The sequence below is a fragment of the Macaca thibetana genome, chromosome 9, assembly GCF_024542745.1.
Source record: "Macaca thibetana thibetana isolate TM-01 chromosome 9, ASM2454274v1, whole genome shotgun sequence".
In the NCBI taxonomy this organism is placed as follows: domain Eukaryota; kingdom Metazoa; phylum Chordata; class Mammalia; order Primates; family Cercopithecidae; genus Macaca; species Macaca thibetana.
In genome coordinates this window covers 123,492,748-123,511,058 of record NC_065586.1, presented here as the reverse complement: position 1 = coordinate 123,511,058, position 18,311 = coordinate 123,492,748, and the positions used below count along the sequence as shown (strand labels likewise).

At 49.2% G+C, this 18,311-nt stretch overlaps 2 protein-coding genes across 2 annotated transcripts in view; both read right to left on the bottom strand.

The window, feature by feature from the left end:
- The window catches only part of LOC126962584 (peptidyl-prolyl cis-trans isomerase A-like), an 890,552-nt gene extending 874,697 nt beyond the window's left edge, over positions 1 to 15,855 (bottom strand). Inside the window, exon 1 of the mRNA XM_050803807.1 lies at positions 15,843 to 15,855. The gene's annotated coding sequence lies outside the window, so the exon portion shown is untranslated. The remainder of the gene's footprint in view (positions 1 to 15,842) is intronic.
- Positions 1 to 18,311, bottom strand: part of DOCK1 (dedicator of cytokinesis 1) — a 557,083-nt gene that overhangs the window by 9,237 nt on the left and 529,535 nt on the right. The window contains 3 exon segments of the mRNA XM_050803710.1: positions 3,968 to 4,166; positions 9,836 to 9,981; positions 16,940 to 17,077. Coding sequence (XP_050659667.1) covers positions 3,968 to 4,166; positions 9,836 to 9,981; positions 16,940 to 17,077 — 483 coding nt within the window.

Genomic DNA, 18,311 nt, shown 5'->3' with positions numbered 1-18,311 from the left:
AACCTGGGCGGGAACTAGGCAGGGAAAAGGTGGAGACTTAAGACAGCTGGGAAAATACACGAAGACAAAGGGAGAGGTTTAAGACAGAGGTGGGAGCTTAAATCAGTCCAGTATAAAAACCGCAACACAGAACTCCCAGGGGCTGCTCTCCACAGGGTCAGCCTGCTCCTCTCCTGGAGTCTACGCTACTTTTATTTCCTTAATAAGCCTGCTTTACCTACTTTACTAATTACTACTTTCCCTACTTTACTACTTTCCCTACTTTCCCTACTTATTACTAATTACTAATTTTTACTAATTACTAATTTCCCTACTTTACTAATTGGTCTCTTGGCTGAATTCTGTCCTCTAAGACTAAGAATCAAGGACCTGCACACTTCCCAGTAACAGGTCCTAATCCAATAGGACACGTGACCTTATGAAAAAGGGAAGTTTGGACATGGACACGTGTTCCGTGGCAGAATTATTCCCAGGTGTGCTCAGCATGCTTTGGTCTCTTTGGTGTGTACCTGAAAGTCTAGGAACTGGCTGAAGGATTTTTGCTATTCCTTTCCTTTGCTGCTTCTCACATCCTAGGTCACTACCGGGCAGGGATTCTTTTTCTCTCCTTTTCAATGCATTTTTTCCTGCTCATCTCTGGCTTTCGGAGGCACCTGACTTTCCCCCACCGAAGCCCTTTCCCTGTTTGTTCCATCAGTAAGTTGTATGTATGTATTTCTTACAGGTTGCTCATCAGGCTTTGGGGAACAGGAGCAGTGACAGAATACTCTGAGGCAGGAGTGATTGGAAAACTTATTAACCCAGCCAAAAAGGAGGGGTCAAGGTTCTCCCCCAAGGAAGGGCAGGCAGGTGAGTGGGCAGCTCCGGCTTGGTGCTAGGTCTGGGGGCCTGGCGGATGGGCTGTGCTGGTTTGGGTGAGCAACAGAGCAGGTAGGCTTCAATGTCTGCCCCAGGAGGAGTCAGCCGAGCCAGTGCCAGTCTGGGGGTTACTGAGGCTGGAAGGAGGAAATGGGAACCAGGCTTGGGAGGAAGATTCAGGCCCTCTGGCAAATGAGTGACAGAGCCAGGCCAACAGGTCTATTTCCAGAACTATACTGTGCTGTCAGGGGAGCCAAGTGCCCAGGAGCTGCACCTCCTCTGAAGAAATGGCCTTGTTCCAGGCAGCAGAACTGCTGTGGGAAGTCGGGAAAGGCTGGGTGAAGTGCTGGGCCCTCTGAAGGTGAATGTGCTGGCAAGAGAGATTTGGGATCTGCTAAGGTGCTTCTCCTGGCTTCCCTGCATCCCAGGGCGGGCACATTCTGATTCAGAGAGCGTGAGGAGGCTGGCCTGCTGCGATGCAAAGTGCAGCCTGGAGGCTCTGGCTGGAGAGGCTCAGCTAAAGGTCAGGAAATTGTTGATGATGCAAATCAAGTAGGAAACCAAACCCAGCCCCAGGGGTGAGGAGGGAAAACCTTGGCAGAAGCTGGGGTGCAGAGGAGGCCAGCATGGGGGAAGGGCAAGGAGGACACTACAGGAGGGGTAAGCGGGGGTGGGGGGGTGGGGAGGGTGGCTGGTGTTGTCCCCAGGGAATGGGTTGCTACTTCTGCTCCTGTGAACTTCCTCCCCACCTCCCCTGCAGCATGGCTGGTCACAGGCACGCAGTCGCCTGCTGGGAAACTTCAGGTGTCTGACTGTCCTCACAGACCTTGCCGGCACCCGTCCCCTGGAGGAGGTGGCCTCTGTGTAGACAGACAGGTCGCTGGGCTGGACCAAGAATAGGAAGCCTGTCCCCAGTGGGAGGTTCGCATGCCCCGCCTCCTGGTGCTGGAAGGCTCAAGCTGACACTGGGCCAGATGCTGAGAAGCTCCACCAATGTTCTGTGCTCTGACCTTGCTGAGTTCCTGCGGATTTGCTGAGGGTGCTACAGCCAACCGTGGGGAAGCAGCCCTTGTGGTGCTGCCCCTAGCCCTGCTGTTTGCAAGGATCCTAGAAGGATGCTTGGGCCACCACAGGCAGGGACAGAAAATGCACTGTGCTGGCTCTGTGCCTGTCACGTGTGTGCTTGTGTCTTTGGACTTTTCACACAAGTCAGCTGTGATCAATCCTGCCACTTGGCACAACTTCTCTGAGGCCTCCAATTTAGCATCTTAAAACGGAGCTTAAATTAAAATGTATGAAAGACTTGCATAGTGTCTGGCACTAAGTAATATTCAAAAATGCTTCTGTTCATTCCCCTACCCAGCTACGATGTTTTGAGACTTGAGAAATCTACCTGGGGCTTGAGAGAAGGAGACTTCAGCCAACCTCTGGGGTGGTGGGCATCCCAACTTCCGAGAATAGCAGACAGAGCACGCTGTGTGGTCAGGACCCCCTCAATCTGCTGGAGGCTGAGCGTCTGGGTGCTTCGGGCCAGCCTCCAGCCAGTGCCCCCCGAGGCCTGACATCTCGGCCACCCTCACGGGAATTCTCCAGCCCCACTGCAGCCACAGGCCGCAGAGCAGCGCTGGCCTGCTGGACGTCAAGTCATGGCTGGGGGGTTTGCCTTCCACCTCTAGATAGCCAGGTAGCATGTGACTGCTTTCTGAGTGGCATGAAGTATAGATAAAACCAACTTTCTGGGTTTTAAGTTATAAACAAGCAGTGCAGTACGTCTAACCCTCTAATCATAGCCCGCTGGCTGCCCAGGACTGAGACAAGCAAACACCCATCCATTTCCAGGGAGGGCAGCTCCAATCCTGACTTCGCCTTTGAAACTGACAGCCCACGAGAACCCCTTCTTTATTTTTGTTTCCAACTACAGCTAGCACTTTCAGAATCAAGTTCGCTATGGAAGTGGGCTGTGCCTCATCTTTGCACTCACACTCTGATACAGCTTGTCTCCTCCAAATCTCATGTTGAAATGTTGGGGGTGCGGCCAGTGGGAGGTGTCTGGGTCATGGGAGCTGACCTCTCATGAAGGGCTTGGTGCTGTCCTTGCAGTAATAGGGGTAATGAGTGCGTTCTCATTCTATCAGTTCACGTGAGACCTAGTTATTTAAAAAAGCCTGGAACACGACCCCCTGCCCATACTCTCTTTCTCACCATGTGACATGTCTGCTCCCCTCCCCTGCCTTCAGCCAAGAATAAAAGCCTCCTGAGGCCTCACCAGAAGCCAAGCAGATGCTAGTGCCATGCTCATACAGTCTGCAGAACCATGAGCCAGATCAACCTCTTTTCTTCATAAATGATGCAGGCTCAGTTATTCCTTGACAGTAACACAAAACAGATGAACACAGACTCCCAATGTGGTGTACTTCTGGGAGGATCAGCTCTCAGGCCCAGCCCCAGGATGAGAGCCGGCTCCTCGGTTTCACCACCCTCACACGCTCACAACTGTGGAACGAACGAGACTCACTAGGACCTGTTTTTAAGGTCGGTTCAGCAACACGGGCCACGTGAAGTCCCTGTAAGTCCTTGTGAAAGACGGCCAGGAGACGGAAAGGTGGAGCAGATGAGACAGAGCAGGTACCCCAGGAGCAGGTGCAGCTGCTGGGGCCTGGTGGGAAGAGGTCTTTGGATTCTAGTTCCGCTGATTTTCACACTTGGGCTATAACTAGCTTAGAGTTCCAGTCAACAAGGGGCGAGGAGAAGGCAGTATCTGACACGCAGGACTGTTTCCTGACAACAAAAGGACTCCTGCTCATCTTCTGGGATGTTAGGACACGTGTAGGAAACAAGTCCAACAGAGCCAGCGCGGCAGAGCCTAGCAGCAGAGCGGCCCTGCCCCAGGCCCTGCGGAAGCTGCACGAATGCTAAGCCCAGCTCTGCGGCTCGGCTGTCCTACTGCCTTGGGACATTCGAGGTTAGGGAAGGAGGACCCCAGGTTTTTGAGTTGCTAATTTATAACAAGTGCAGTCAGAGCCCACTGTCAGCCCTGTTGGCTACAGGTGGGGCAAAGGTAGGTCCCTGAAGCTACCACAGAGCGAGGGAAGATACCCTGTCAGGTTACCGTTTCCGAAAGGATCACAGCCTCCGACTGCTGCACGGAAATGTCGGTGGGTTTAAATTCTTTCTCAAATATCTCTTGATGTTTGCTGTTCCTTTTTTCCTTCTTCTTGTCCTTCTTCTCCTTCTCCAGGTCATCCTTGTCCAGCTTGTCCTGGGACCTGGAGTGCATTTTCTTTGGCAGGAGAGGCTCCAGAGCAAACCTAAAGGAAAGGTCAATGATGTCTTAATAGGAGAGCAATTGCTTTCCACCCCACAGACACGTGTAAAGTCACTGACAATCCATCAAAGACATTTACAAGGAAAGCAATGATTTAAAAGAGAGGCCAAGGGCGACTTCAGATACACAGTCACCAGATGCAAGGACTGTGTTTCAATCCCAACACGGACAACTGTGAAAAAGATAGAACACTTAGCACGATAGGGCAAATGTGAAGTCTGACCGGATATTTGATGATGACATTAAGGAATTGTTCATTTACGATGGGAGGATGGTATTTAGGGTATATTTCAAAAGGGGAACCCTTGTCTTTTAGAGATTTATATAGAAATATTCTGTGTATTTTTTAATGGGGAAAAATGGACATCAATGCAAAGAAACGTCTGCTACCTTAATCCTGACCAAGGCTCTATGATTACAGATAGACGGTTGTTTCCAGGTGAAAGCACTTTGCATGGCTTGGTCAGAAGCAAGCCAGGGCCAGCTCACAGGTGCTTGGAGATGCCCTGAGGTTTCCAGCTGGCAACTGAGCTGGAGACAGAAGACCTGCATTCTAGCTCTGCCACTTGTGGGTGACTCTTGATGTCCTCACAACCTCTGGCAGCTGTTTCACTTATAAAAGGGTATTAAGACACCACCACCCTTCTGCCTACCCCACAGTTGCTGTAAAAACACATTCGTGGTTACGCCATGGAGTAAATGAATCTTAGGCTAGTTTCTAAGGCATGTACCAAAAGGTTAGTGTGCATGCACATCCACACACGATTGTGATTTGTCACTCCAACACAAGATTGGCATGTCCATCCTGTTTCTGGTCCTAGAAGTCTTATCAGGAGGTGGAAGAAATTGATCCAATTCTAAGACTGGAGTCTCATCCCTAGAAGCTCCTGCTGTGAAGAGGAGTCAGGAGAGGCGGTTGAACGGATGAAGGCATGGGCCGGCCTGAAAAACCATATAGCGTAACTCACATGGAAGGCAGGGCTGTTACTAGGATCTTACATTTTCAAAATATAACCTGCTCTTTGGAGCTCTGAGTCCTCACAGCAACTTCCAAACCTGACTTCCTTGACTGCCTGGAGAAGAAATTGGCTTTTTCAAGGGGAGCATGATTTCAAGAGAAGAAAATTTAGCCAGCCAGTCATATTTTCATCCTAGCTCTAGTTTCTCTTACATGTATTTCTGCATGGGACACTTGGAAGAAAGCCACTGTTCTCATTAAGAAGGCCATTGCAGGGCCGGATGCGGTGGCTCATGCCTGTAATCCCAGCACTTGGGGAGGCTGAGGCGGGTGGATCATTTGAGCTCAGGAGTTCGAGACCAGCCTGACCAACATGACGAGATCCTGTCTCTACAAAACATACAAAAGTTAGCCAGCCATGGGGGTGTGCACCTATAGCCCCACCTACTCAGGAAGCTGAGGTGGTAGGATGGCTTGAGCCTGGGAGGCAGAAATTGCAGTGAACCGAGATTGTGCCATCGCAGAGCCTGAGTCACAGAGTCAGATCCTGTCTCAAAAAAAAAAAAAAAAAAAAAAAAAAAAAAAAAAAGGCCGCCATTGCAACAATCTTGCTCCCCATTGATGTGCTCACTGGAAGGCCACTGCAACAATCTTGCTCCCCATTGATGTGCTCACTGGACGGCCATTGCAACAATCTTACTCCCCACTGATGTGCTCACTGTTGATTTCCAGGTTGTGTGTCCCATAGTGGGGAGTCAACTGAACCAGGAAGGGAAGGATCATTTGCAAAACTGCGCTGAAATCCGCTGAAGATGCAGACTGCCCAGAGCAAGAAGCACCACCTACTCTTTGCTTCTCCCATCTAATGTGGCTGTGCAGTAGGATGTGCTGCAGGAATATACACTATGTAAACAGTAATGGTATTAAATCTAAGCACTTCATCAATAGCTGTTAACGTCTCCATAAGACAGATAACAGGATATGATGTGCCTCTGAATGGAAGAACATACAAGTACCTATGAAGTCATCCCTAAATCAAATCTGAATCTGATCAAATCGCTAGATTCAATTACCAATATGCAGGGAATATGGAGAATCGAGACACGAATTAAACAATGCGATAGGGCACGCTATCAGCAAAGTCCTGATGGTGGGGACCACGACAGGATATGCAACCTAGGATTTCCCACAAATAAATTACAAGGGAGAAAAGGGGACTGAAAGAGACCTAAAGAGATAATATCCACCAAGTGCGAGGTGCAAGGTGGGGACCTTCTTTGGATTTTGCTTTAAACAAACTAAAAAAAAGACATGACAATGGAAAATTAACACTAATATATTATTATAATAATATGGAATTCCTGTCAATATTTTTGGTGTGAAATAAACTATATTACTATAGTTTATATAATATAACCTAGTTATGGTTTTAAAAAAGAGTTCATACCTTTTAGAAATTCATATTGAAATAGCTATAGATAAAATGATTGATATTGGAGATCTGCTGGAAAATATGATTGATACAGACTGAAAAAAAAAAGATTAGTTAAAACCCAATAATTGTCAAGACTGGCTGTGGGGCATGGGGGCCTCATTATACTATTCAGCCCACTTTGTATATATCGGAAATTTTTCTTTTTTTCTGAGACAGAGTCTCACTCTGTTGCCCAGGCTGAAATGCAGGGTGCAATCACGGCTCACTACAGCCTCAACCTCCCCAGGCTCAGGTGATCCTCCCACCTCAGCCTCCCAAGGAGCTGAGACTACAGGCATGCACCACCACACCCAGCTAATTTTTATATTTTTTGTAGAGATGGGGTTTTGTTACATTGCCCAGGCTGGTCTTCAACTCCAGGGCTCAAGCAATCCACCTGCCTCAGCCTCCCAAAGTGCTGGGATTTTAGGCATGAGCCACTGGACTCAGCTTTGAAATTCTTCTATAATGAAATGTTTAAAAAATAAAAAATGATTGATAAAATATACCAGTATTGACTTAGATCATTAAGGCATTTGGGGACATCTGGACTTTTCGCACTGGATCTATGATACATCCATAACCATTAGGTGTGAAATATTATATCTATTATAAGCAACAACCAAACATTTCATGATTTTATTCTAGGTTTAGCAGAACTTGAGATAATGTAGGTAAGAAAAGGATTAGTAGATGCTGTTTAGCTCAGGGAGAAGACCCCGGTTGTGAAATCCTGATGCTTATACAAAGAACCCAGAGAAAGGCAGGTGGAGTTCTAAATTTTCACATTATGAGAAGCAACTGCCTACAGGATGAACTTTATTCTGCACATAACCTGTGACATTTGAGACCAAAGCCTCATTTTCTCCACATTAGTTAGCTAGGAAAGGGTGGTAACCCCAAGAATGAACACAAATCTGGACTGTAATAAAGATGCCTTCCAGTTAAAGGTTAAACAAATGCCTTCTGGGGAAGAGCTGGCAGCCCGAGTTCACATGTGCAATTCACTGCTCTTTTATCTAAAACCTCCCCATCAATTTCCACCCTAACCCCTATGTTCCTAGAAATATAAAAACCTTTCCCTAACTAGCTTGGGGATTTTCTCGGGGAGAAGTTGAATTAAATTTCTTTAGCAATCTTGCTGTAAGTGACAAGCACACATGATTTAAATACCTCTAAATTGAGAATTTCCATATGGACTTGGCCTTATAAATATCAGATGCTGATAAAAATTACTGTTAAGAAAAAATGTGGGGATAGTTTGCAATTATCCATCGGGCACATCAGTCGTTGGCAACAAAGGGCAGTCAGAGTTAAGCCGACCCTTGGGGGTCTCTGGAAGTTTGTGTCTGTGTGTTGAAGGGGCCAGATGCCAGCGGGTTTGATGGGGTGATGGATTGTAAACCAAATGGGATTGGACACACAAACTGTGCAAATCAGCAGTAAAACAATTAGAGGTTCTTCTGTGTTGTTGAAATTGCATGCAACATTTTTTTCTTTTTGTAGAAGAACAAACTTTACATGCTTGCCACTCATAAACACAAAAAAATACCAATATTGCAGTTCTCTTTGCAATAATCTGAGCTAATGCAAGAGCCACAGTGTGTGCTCAATAAATGTTAACTATTGGGTACTCAAGAGCAAAAATGCATCTCCGAAGTGGCCTTGTAGAAAGAAGGTGGCCCATGGGTACTTAGAATAGTCAAAATCATAGTGATAGAAAGTGGACATTGGCCGGGCGTGGTGACTCACAACTGTAATCCCAGCACTTTGGGAGGCCGAGGTGGGCAGATCACGAGGTCGGGAGATCGAGACCATCCTGGCTAACACGGTGAAACCCCGTCTCTACTAAAAATACAAAGAATTAGCCAGGCATGGTGGCAGGTGCCTGTAGTCCCAGGCTACTTGGGAAGCTGAGGCAAAATAATTGCTTGAACCTGGGAGGCGGAGGTCGCTGTGAGCCGAGATTGTGCCAGTGCAGTCAGCCTGGAGAGGGGGACTCCTCTCAAAAAAAAAAAAAAGAAAGTAGACATTGTCAGGGTGTCAGGGGTGGGGGGAAAGGAGAATGCGAAGTTAGTGTTTAATCGGTATGGGGGGTAAAATGTGGGGAATTGTTAAGTGGGTACAGAGTTTCAGTCTGGCAAGATTAAAGAGTTCTGGAGGTGGACGGTGGTGATGGCTGCACAGCAATGTGAACCTACTGAATCCCACCGAACTGTTCACTTTAAAATGGTTATGATCGCTTGAGCCTGGGAAGTGGAGGCTGCAGTGAGCTGTGATTCCACCACTGCACTCCAGCCTGGGTGGCAGAGTGAGAGTCTGCCTCAAAAACAAAATTTTTAAAAAGGATAATATGCCTTTTATTTTCCAGAGGTGTCCTAAAAAGTAGGGACAGATGGTCATTCTCAGAAGCACTCACTTAAACACCATTTCCCTTTAAAAGGTAATAAACCTCACCAGAAACAAAAATAAACAAAAAATTTGCTCTCCAAAAAAATGAGGAAGGGAGGAAAAAAAAAAGAAGGTGGCCCAGCCATCCATCATGAAAGCCTGACTCTGTGACAGTTGGCTTGGCAGAATGGTGTCACGGGTAGACAGTGCAGGTTGTGTCATGCTCAGACCACACCAGCTCCTGCCTGGGCATGACCGTGGAGGTGAACAGGAGATGAAAAGTACAAAGTGCTTGGCCAGCAGGGAATGCACCTTGCTTCTTCCCAGGGGTGTCCAATCTTTTGGCTTCCCTGAGTCACTTTAGAAGAATTGTCTTGGGCCACACATGAAATACACTAACACTAACAATAGCTGATGAGCTATATATATATATATATAAAAAGTCACAAAAACAATCTCATACTGTTTTAAGGGAGTTTATGGATTGGTGTAGGGCCACATTCAAAGCCATCCTGGGCTGCATGTGGGCCGTGGGTTGGACGAGCCTGTTCAAAGCCGTGCTGAAGAGGACTGAACACTCACTGAGGTTCTAAATTAGATGAAAACCTTACCCAAAGTGGTACCCAAAGAGAGGATGTTTTTCTCAACAACTCACAAGACCTCAAAGTAATATTGGTCAGAAAGTCTCGGAGGGTCCCAGTTTCAAAGATAATTTTGATGGACACAAAATCCTCAGTTGTAAGAAAATAAACCCAGGGCCCTGGGTGGCTCCTTCCAGATCCCCCAAGCCCTCGCTGCTCAGCCCAGCCCTGCTGTGAGCTTGACTCACCCGTCGGAGCCTGGCCTGGAAGGGGTGCTGTCCGATGAGAGGGAAGAGACAGAGGCCACAGACAGCGGCCGGGATGAGGAAGGCATCGTGAAGGACCGCACCATGGACCGGGGGCGGCTGCCTCTTCTATCGTCCAGACTTGAGGGCTGAGAGCGAGAAAGAGAGAGAGAAGGAGATTTGTTTGATGCCTGTGCCCGCCATGGTCAGACTCCTGAGACAAAGTGATCTTAGCAGTGTGGAATCGAGACCATCATCGTTTAGACTTCTGTAAACAGTACCTGTTCTTGTTCTGAGTGGAAGACAAAAACAATGATTATTTTGGAGTATTTTAAAACCTAACCCAATACTGTGAAAGCATCGGAAGGAACCTTCTTAGCCTTTTAATACTCAATGCAGTTTTCTTCAAAGACCGCAATGTGTCAATACATTCCAAAGCCACAGGAGAATGTGCCGACCAGAAAGTTTAATGTAGAGTAACACCTAGCGAGTGATTAAAGAGTCTTTCGATCTTTAGATGAATTTTGTATATCTCTGCATGTTGATAGACTATACAGGCCATCAAAATGCATGAATCCATAATGACTGACCTCCTGTAGACAAAAATAAGATGCTCCTGCTGCCTAATTAAAAGTATGTTTCCTTTCTGCAAGTGACTGATGCCGTGGAGTAGATGAAACCACCGCTGAAGTTGCTAAAGCTTCTCCCACGTGCTAGGTAGTGAACTAGTGATGCATTGTGCCAAAAAAAAAAAAAAAAAAAAAAGATCTCTAGACGGACTTTTCCATCTTCTTCTTAACATATTACTGAAACAAGTGTCCTTGAAATATAGCGTGTGTCAACATCCAATTAGCTAGAAAATTCTAGTGTACCTGTACCCCGAGCCAGATGTTGGCACATCTGGGACTGCAGCTGCTGCACAAGGACTTTCCTTTAACCTGAGGATGTGGAAACTAAATTTCTGTAGGGCACTTCCTCTCTGTGTGGCGTTGACTTCCCCACGCTGCAGCCCCACCCCGCCCATCTCATTCAGCCAATCACCTACCGAAGACCTGCTGTAGACCATGGTTCCAGCCCTCTGAGGCCAGAAGCGGTAGATTACAGGTAATATTCATATAACACCACTTCACCATCTGAAAAGTGGGCCTTTCTTAAATATGTGATCCCAAATAAAACAGCATTTGATGTGTAAACTATCTCTTCAATAATAAAAACTTCAAAATCGTAAAAGGGCACGAATTGGCCCCCATTTTCTGCACATTTTCTGTAAAGCAGTGGTCCCCAACTTTTTTGGCACCGGGAACCGGTTTCATGGAAAACAGACAGTTTTTCCACAGACTGGCAGGGGGTGGTTTCAGGATGAAACTGTTCCACCTCAGATCATCAGGCATTAGATTCTCATAAGGAGTGTGCAACCCAGATCCCTCACATGCACAGTTCACAATGGGGTTCATACTCCCACGAGAATCTAATGCCGCCGCTGATCTGACAGGTGGCAGAGCTCAAACAGTAATGTTCCCTCACCCGCCGCGCACCTCCAGCTGTGGGCCCAGTTCCTAACAGGCCACAGACTGGTACCAGTCCATTGCCTGGGGGCTGGGGCCCCCTGCTGCAAAGGACCAGGTAAGCATTTTAGGTTTGCAGGGCATATGGTCTCTGTGGAAACTACCACACGCCGGCACGACAGCACAAAAGCAGCCACAGACAATACAGAAATGAATGAGCATGGCCCGCCTGCCAACAAAACTTTATTTACACAACCAGGCCGGGGGCCACAGTTTGCTGACCACTGGCTCTGAGTGACGTGCAGCTGGGATTTGCCAGCAGAGAGGAGCTGGTCAGTCTTGGACTGACCAGGCACCAGTGATGGTGCCAGGGGATAGCTCCATGGAGATGTCCATTGTAATTACTCTGCCTTTAGAAGAAACTAAAAGGGAAATGGTTCCTTGGGGATTATCCCCAATTGTGAAAACCTTACCCTATACTTAATCTCAGAAGGTGACCTCAGGTTTTGGCTGAGATGTGTGAGTAAGGATTTCAAGGAATAAAGGAAGGGGGCTGGCAGGAGGATGACTCCCGCCAAGGAAGGACAGAGGGTACTCTCGGGGTCCCATATTTGCAGGGCACTCCCTGGGTGCAACCATGGATTCTACTGGGCGGTCTGCCTCATAATTCCTTCTTGATTGAGCAGAGCCTCTAGAAATCAAGACCTCAGGGCTTTACTTTTGTTCCATCTGATGCCATTAGAGTCTCACCCAGTCCTGGCAGGTGTGACTCCAGGGCCAGACACTGACTGAAAGCAGGGCTGGTGGGTAGGAGTTGGGGATATTGGAACTAGGCTAGAATTGTGGCCCTGGCACTGACAGTGTGACCCTCCATAAAACCCGGAGCCACTCCGAGCCTCAGCTTCCTCCTGAGCATAGAGGGAACAGTCCTTCCCGTCCAGAGGGCCAGCGTTAGGACTAAATGAAATGATGCCAGGGACACCCACAGGGCTCGCTACCCTGATGGCGGCTGCTGCTGTCTTCACAGCCTAAGCAAACTCTCATTCCAGTTCTCTGACCGGAGCGACCCCCGGCCCTGCCTAGTGACCCTGAGTTTTACATCGCTGTCTCCCTCCCAGCTGAGTTGTAACGTCCCACCTTGAGCCAGCCACAGGCGTTTACTGCCCAGAATCTTGGATGGGAATGGGCTGGGTTGAGGGGGTTGGCTGAACTTAATCACAGGGACCAGCGCTGTGCAAGCAAGGGGGAGAAGCAGGCACACTTCATCGTGATCTGGAATGTCCCTTTCCAGATGCTATACAAATGCCAGTTACAGCCTGAAATCCCACAGAGGGTGACACATTGTCCCTTGTGGAGGGCAGGCTGGGGAGGAGGGGCTGGGGGCGCGGGCAGGAGATGGGCAGGCCCAGCAGGGAGGGTGCAAGTGTGGTGTTAGAATCTTGGCCGGCCCTCAGAGGCCACAAGACTGAAGGACACAGCTGCACCATCAGCTCTGCGTCTGAAACAGAACCCTGGTCCCTGGCTGTTCTTGTAGGCCATGCCATACTGCTTCTCTTCCCCATGGAACTCTAGCACATGGAACAGGTGAAGCTAAATGCTCCTGCTGAGGCTTCCCAGTCAACACCCCTCCCAGCAGCCTCTGAGGAACCCCGGGGTCCCACGGATCCCAGTTAAGAGAACTACTGGGATGGGTCCCCCTGGCAGCTGTGGAGGGAAGGCGAGAGGAGAAATCCTGGAAGCTGGGGGCCAGGTCAGGGGCCAACTGTGATGGCAAAGATGGTGGGGTGAACCCCAGCACCACCAGGGGATACCGCGGCTAGAACTAACTTGAGGGAGGAAGGGTGACTGCTGGGTCTCTCCCGGGTCTGGGTGGCCAGTGGGTGTTGTGACAGTAGGTGGGGAGGTAAGAGGGGGACAGTGGCATGTTGGGGTTATGGCTCTCCATGGTGTTTGGAGTGATGAGGTGGACGGGAGTAGAGAGTGCAGAACCAGGGTCAATTACCCTGCTCCTAATCGGACTTGAAGAGGTAGATGAAGATTTGGTAAGAAACCTAAAGCTCTTTTTCACAAGCCTGAAGGCCAACACACATGCCTCCTGCACGCTGTGGGCCGGTGAGGGTGCGGGGGTCAATGCTGAACCTGGCGCTGTGGGCCGGTGAGGGCGCGGGGCTCAATGTCGAACATGGTGCTGTGGGCCGGTGAGGGCACGGGGCTCAATGTTGAACGTGGAAGATGCTCATGGGCTCATCCCCAGGGCCCTGCACGCCTCGCTCCCTAAAGGTCAGGAGAAGCTGAGCTGCAGAGCTGTCATCCAGGGAATGGCAGCTCCTTGGAGCCCCAGGACTGGAAAGATGAAAGCCAAGGCAGAGTGGCAGAGGGGCCTGGGTATCGAGAAGTCGGAGGGCGTCCACATCTTCTCTTTCAATGGCTTAAGCTGGCTCAGAAACATTGACAAAATGGTTTACCTCCTTTCTATGGGATTATTTTTAAATTTTAAAATCCATCTTTTTGCAAACAGGGTGATACTAGATGGCTTTTCAAAGTGCTCTAAGATGCTTGCAAGTTTCCAAAGTAGGTAAGACAGGAAAGGCACACCCCAGACTGCTTTTTATTGCCACATTTCTCAGGGAAGGACAGGGGGACCTGCCAGTCCCCTTGCCTGCTCAAAGGATGCTCGCAGAGCCTGCTGTTGGGGTCGAAGGATGGAGCAGGACTCTGCAAGGTGGGCCCAGGGAACAAAGTATCCCAGGGTGGAAAATGCAACCTTCATTCTGGAAAAGCCTCCCACCCCTAGGAGGGGTGCCCCAGCTGGCGCTACAGAGAAGGGTGGGGAGTTTGCTGGAGACGGTGCTGTCTCACGATGTGCTGGAAATAAGCTCCAGCCAAGGACACACAGCACCCCAATCCACACGGCACCCCAATCCACACGGCACCCCAATCCACACGGCACCCCATTCCACACGGCACCCCATTCCACACGGCACCCCAGTCCACACGGCACCGCAGTCCACACGGCACCCCAATCCACACGGCACCCCAATCCACACGGCACCCCAGTCCACACGGCACCGCAGTCCACACGGCACCCCAGTCCACACGGCACCCCAGTCCACACGGCACCCCAATCCACACGGCACCCCAGTCCACACGGCACCCCAGTCCACACGGCACCCCAGTCCACACGGCACCGCAGTCCACACAGCACTCCAATCCACACGGCACCCCAATCCACACAGCACCGCAGTCCACACGGCACCTTACCTTCCTGCCCTTGCTTTCTCCACCTGTGCCCAAAGCAAGAACACTCAGAACTCATGAACCGTGGCAGAGAAAGGGATGTGCAGGATGTCTGGTGAGCCAGACAGCTTTCTGTGATTTTGAAATATACATTAAATGACTGAGAAAAGAGGAAGTTTTTCACTTAGGAAAAAAATGTCAAGATTTCACAAGTGTTTGTTTCTTAGAATTAATACAGGCATCAACTTTGAAAGAGATGTGCCGTGACGCACTCCGAAACGCTTCTTGCCACTCAGCTCTGATTGTAATGAGTTGCAGGCTCTGAAGCTATCAAGCACTACTCTAGCATCCTGACTTGCACAAAGGGTCCTCCAGCCCAGCCTTGAAGGAGAGCGCCTTGATTGCCATGCCTGTTCACCTGCAGCAGCTCACGCGGGGCTGGCAGTTCTAGACTCCCACTTGCTGAGTTTGCAACCTCAGAGCAGCAGTTGTGTTATGTTGGCTTTGTTGGGTTCAAGCCCTGCTGGGCCTGGGACCTCTCATCTGATGGACACCAGGCCCTAGGCTTGGAGGCAACAAGGTTCAGTCATGCCCGGCAGAGGTGGGGAGACTGGGAGGGCATGCAGTGTGATCACAGCCAAATTACCTTCTCTCAGGTGTTGTCCAGGTCCCATATGCATTTCCTACCATGTAGGAAAGAGGCGTAGAAGCTCTGTGGTGCCAAATGTTAGCCCCTGGAGTAGGGGCTAAAAGCACAGACCCGGGAGCTACATGGATGGGGCTTGAACTATGGGTCTGCCATGTGCTAGGGTGTAACTAGTTACCTTCCCATGTCCCCATTTCCTTGACTGTAAAATGGGGATGACTGCAGTGCCTGCTTCACAGAGTATGAAGCAGATTAAGCAACTGAGTATCTATATAGCACTTAGGAAGGTCCCTGGCATGTGGGAAGCAGTAAATTAGTGTTTGCTTATTGAGATCAATGTGTGAAGGAAAAGAGGGTTTAACAGAGAGCAGCTGAGAACTTCAGGGACTGGTGGACAGGCCGCCCTGGGCCAAGAAAAAAGCCAAAATGGCACACCCCACTTGACACCTGGTCTTCAAGGAGCAGAGGAAAGTGCTGTATGTTATCTGGGAGAGGCAGTGCGACTTCCCACAGCTCGTCTTCCTTTTGCAGGGGAGTTGAAGCCCTGTGCACACCCCCTCAGTGCCAGCAGGCATGGAATTCCAGTAGACAGAAGAGAGCTTCCTGCTTCTCTGTGCCACACTGCCCCCCATCCCTGAACAGTGGGGAGTGGGGACCCTTTGCTGTGCCTGGGCAGACAGTGTAGGCCCCGCAAAGCTCCCAGAGGCTGAGGAAAGATGGAAGCAGCACTTTGAGCTGCAGGGCAGGGCAGCACTCTGACTCACCGTGCCTGGCTTTGCCCCCACATCTGCTAAGGCATGGCTCCTGGGGACGGTCTCAAGTGGGCTGTAAGACTTGAACTGTAAGGCTTTTGCATCATTAAAACTCACAAGCTGCTCTCCACCCTGCTCCTGATGCCAGCCTCTCCTCCGAAACCTTCCATAAACTCATCGCCAAAGCTCAGTTCTGCCCTTCATCCCAAGCAGAGCCTCCTGCCCCAGCCTGGCATCCCTCGTTCTTGGAGGTTGGATGCCTTTCCATGTCTACTCCGAATTTTCTTTTCTGCCCAAAGCATGCCTGTGTCTGCACTGGCCCCTGGCCTGCCATTCAAACGCCTGCCTCTCAGCCTTTGTTGAGGAAGTTCCTTTCTCCAGGCAGTGTCTTCCTGATCTCCTCCCCTGACCACATCTGGCTTATCCTCCTTGGTCTAGATCCATTACCCCTTCCTACAACAGGTAAATCTTTGCTAATAATTTCACACTCCAGACATCCGTCACTTCTCCCCGATGGCCATGATCCTCCGACATCAACTTTGGGCTGGGCCACCTCTGTCACGGGCCATGATGAGTGCTGTTGCCCTGTGGATGACCGAACCCTTTGTGTGTATTATATGACTGTAGGTGTGCACTGTCAACCAGCTGAGTTGCCTGGGCGCTGTGAGATTTCTCCATTGCTCTACAACAATAAGGTTGGACCGTGTTCACAGCAGGTGAGGGGGCATTTGGCTATCAAGGGAATTCATGAATGTTTATTCGCCCTGGCATTTCCGGTTATTGAAAGGAGGTTGCGGAGCTGCTGGTAGACAGACTGCTCAAGGGGGCTGAGCTCCCTCACATCCCACTTCCTAAGCAGGCACCATGTGCACATGTGAGTTCCTCTGCTCTGGGAGCTTGTCCTAGTTCAACAGTGGGATGCCCAGACACCCACTCTCCTGCAGTACTACCCATACGACCCTCTTACCATGATTCGGACGCCATACTCTTTCTCCACTTTTTCCTTCAGCTGTTTGAAACAGGCCTCCATCCTCTCGTGGAACGGCCTCAGTGCCTCCGTGACTTTGTCTCCATGGATTCTGATCCCTTCGGCCAGAAAAGGAATCTGGAAAATACAGAGGTTGACATTCCTTATTTCTTGGATAATGATCTAGGAAGAGCCACGCACACCTGGGGAAAGGGGAACTGGCAAAATGATCTGCTTTGGTTTCCAAATCAAACCAGTGGATTCAATTCACCAGCAGGCATATTACCACCAAAGACCAGAATGGTTACATGAAAACCATTCGTGTTCTGAATTGACTGTCTCCAGTGTGGTGCGCCCTACACCATGGCTACTCAATCAATTTCCCAGAATAGACTTTTTTTTTTTTTTTTGAGACGGAGTCTCGTTCTGTCTCCCAGGCTGTAGTGCCCTGGCGCAATCTCGGCTCACTGCAAGCTCCGCCTCCCGGGTTCATGCCATTCTCCTGCCTCAGCCTCCTGAGTAGCTGGGACTACAGGCGCCCGCCACCTCGCCCGGCTAATTTTTTTGTATTTTTTAGTAGAGATGGGGTTTCACCGTGTTAGCCAGGATGGTCTCGATCTTCTGACCTCGTGATCCACCCGTCTCGGCCTCCCAAAGTGCTGGGATTACAGGCTTGAGCACCGCGCACGGCCCAGAATAGACTTAATCTGTGCTTTTCAGTTGAGTTTGGGAAGAGCTGCACCTCGAATTTGTTTAGATGTAACTTGTTCTGTTAGCAAAGGGTCATGTCAGAGTGCAAACATTTTTTAGCTAAGAATATTGCCGTTATGAGAACCCTATTCCAAAAGGTAATTACATGTGATCTATAGTCCTGAAAAGTATTCCTTTTTTGGAAGGGAAAACCAAATTTATTCTTCTTTAAAACTAAAAATAATCGCTTCTCTGCCGACACTGCTGTCACAAAATATCCATGCCAACACTTCACTTCCGAGAGTGGAGATGAAGCTGACCTTTAAAAACGTTCTAAGAGAGACATTTTCATTCTCCCAGCTGCAGAGACCCACCAGAGTTGCTGCTGTTGGGGGCGGGAGAAGCAAAAGTCTTCCTTTACGTCCCTGGTCTCCGCTTCCCGCCAGGGCTCGGACTCAGTTAGACATTCTTCCATGTAATCAAGCTAAGAGGCTTCCTCTCAATAATGTATAATTAAATCAAAATACTGATTAAAAACAGATTTTCCTAATAGGACAGAACACCAATCTAAATGAGCAGATTTATTAGTATGAACGATAATAAGTACACAATTGAATTTCATGTGAGCAAATTCAAGAAATCTTATCAAGATGAATCAACGCATCAAATGTATTTGGTTACC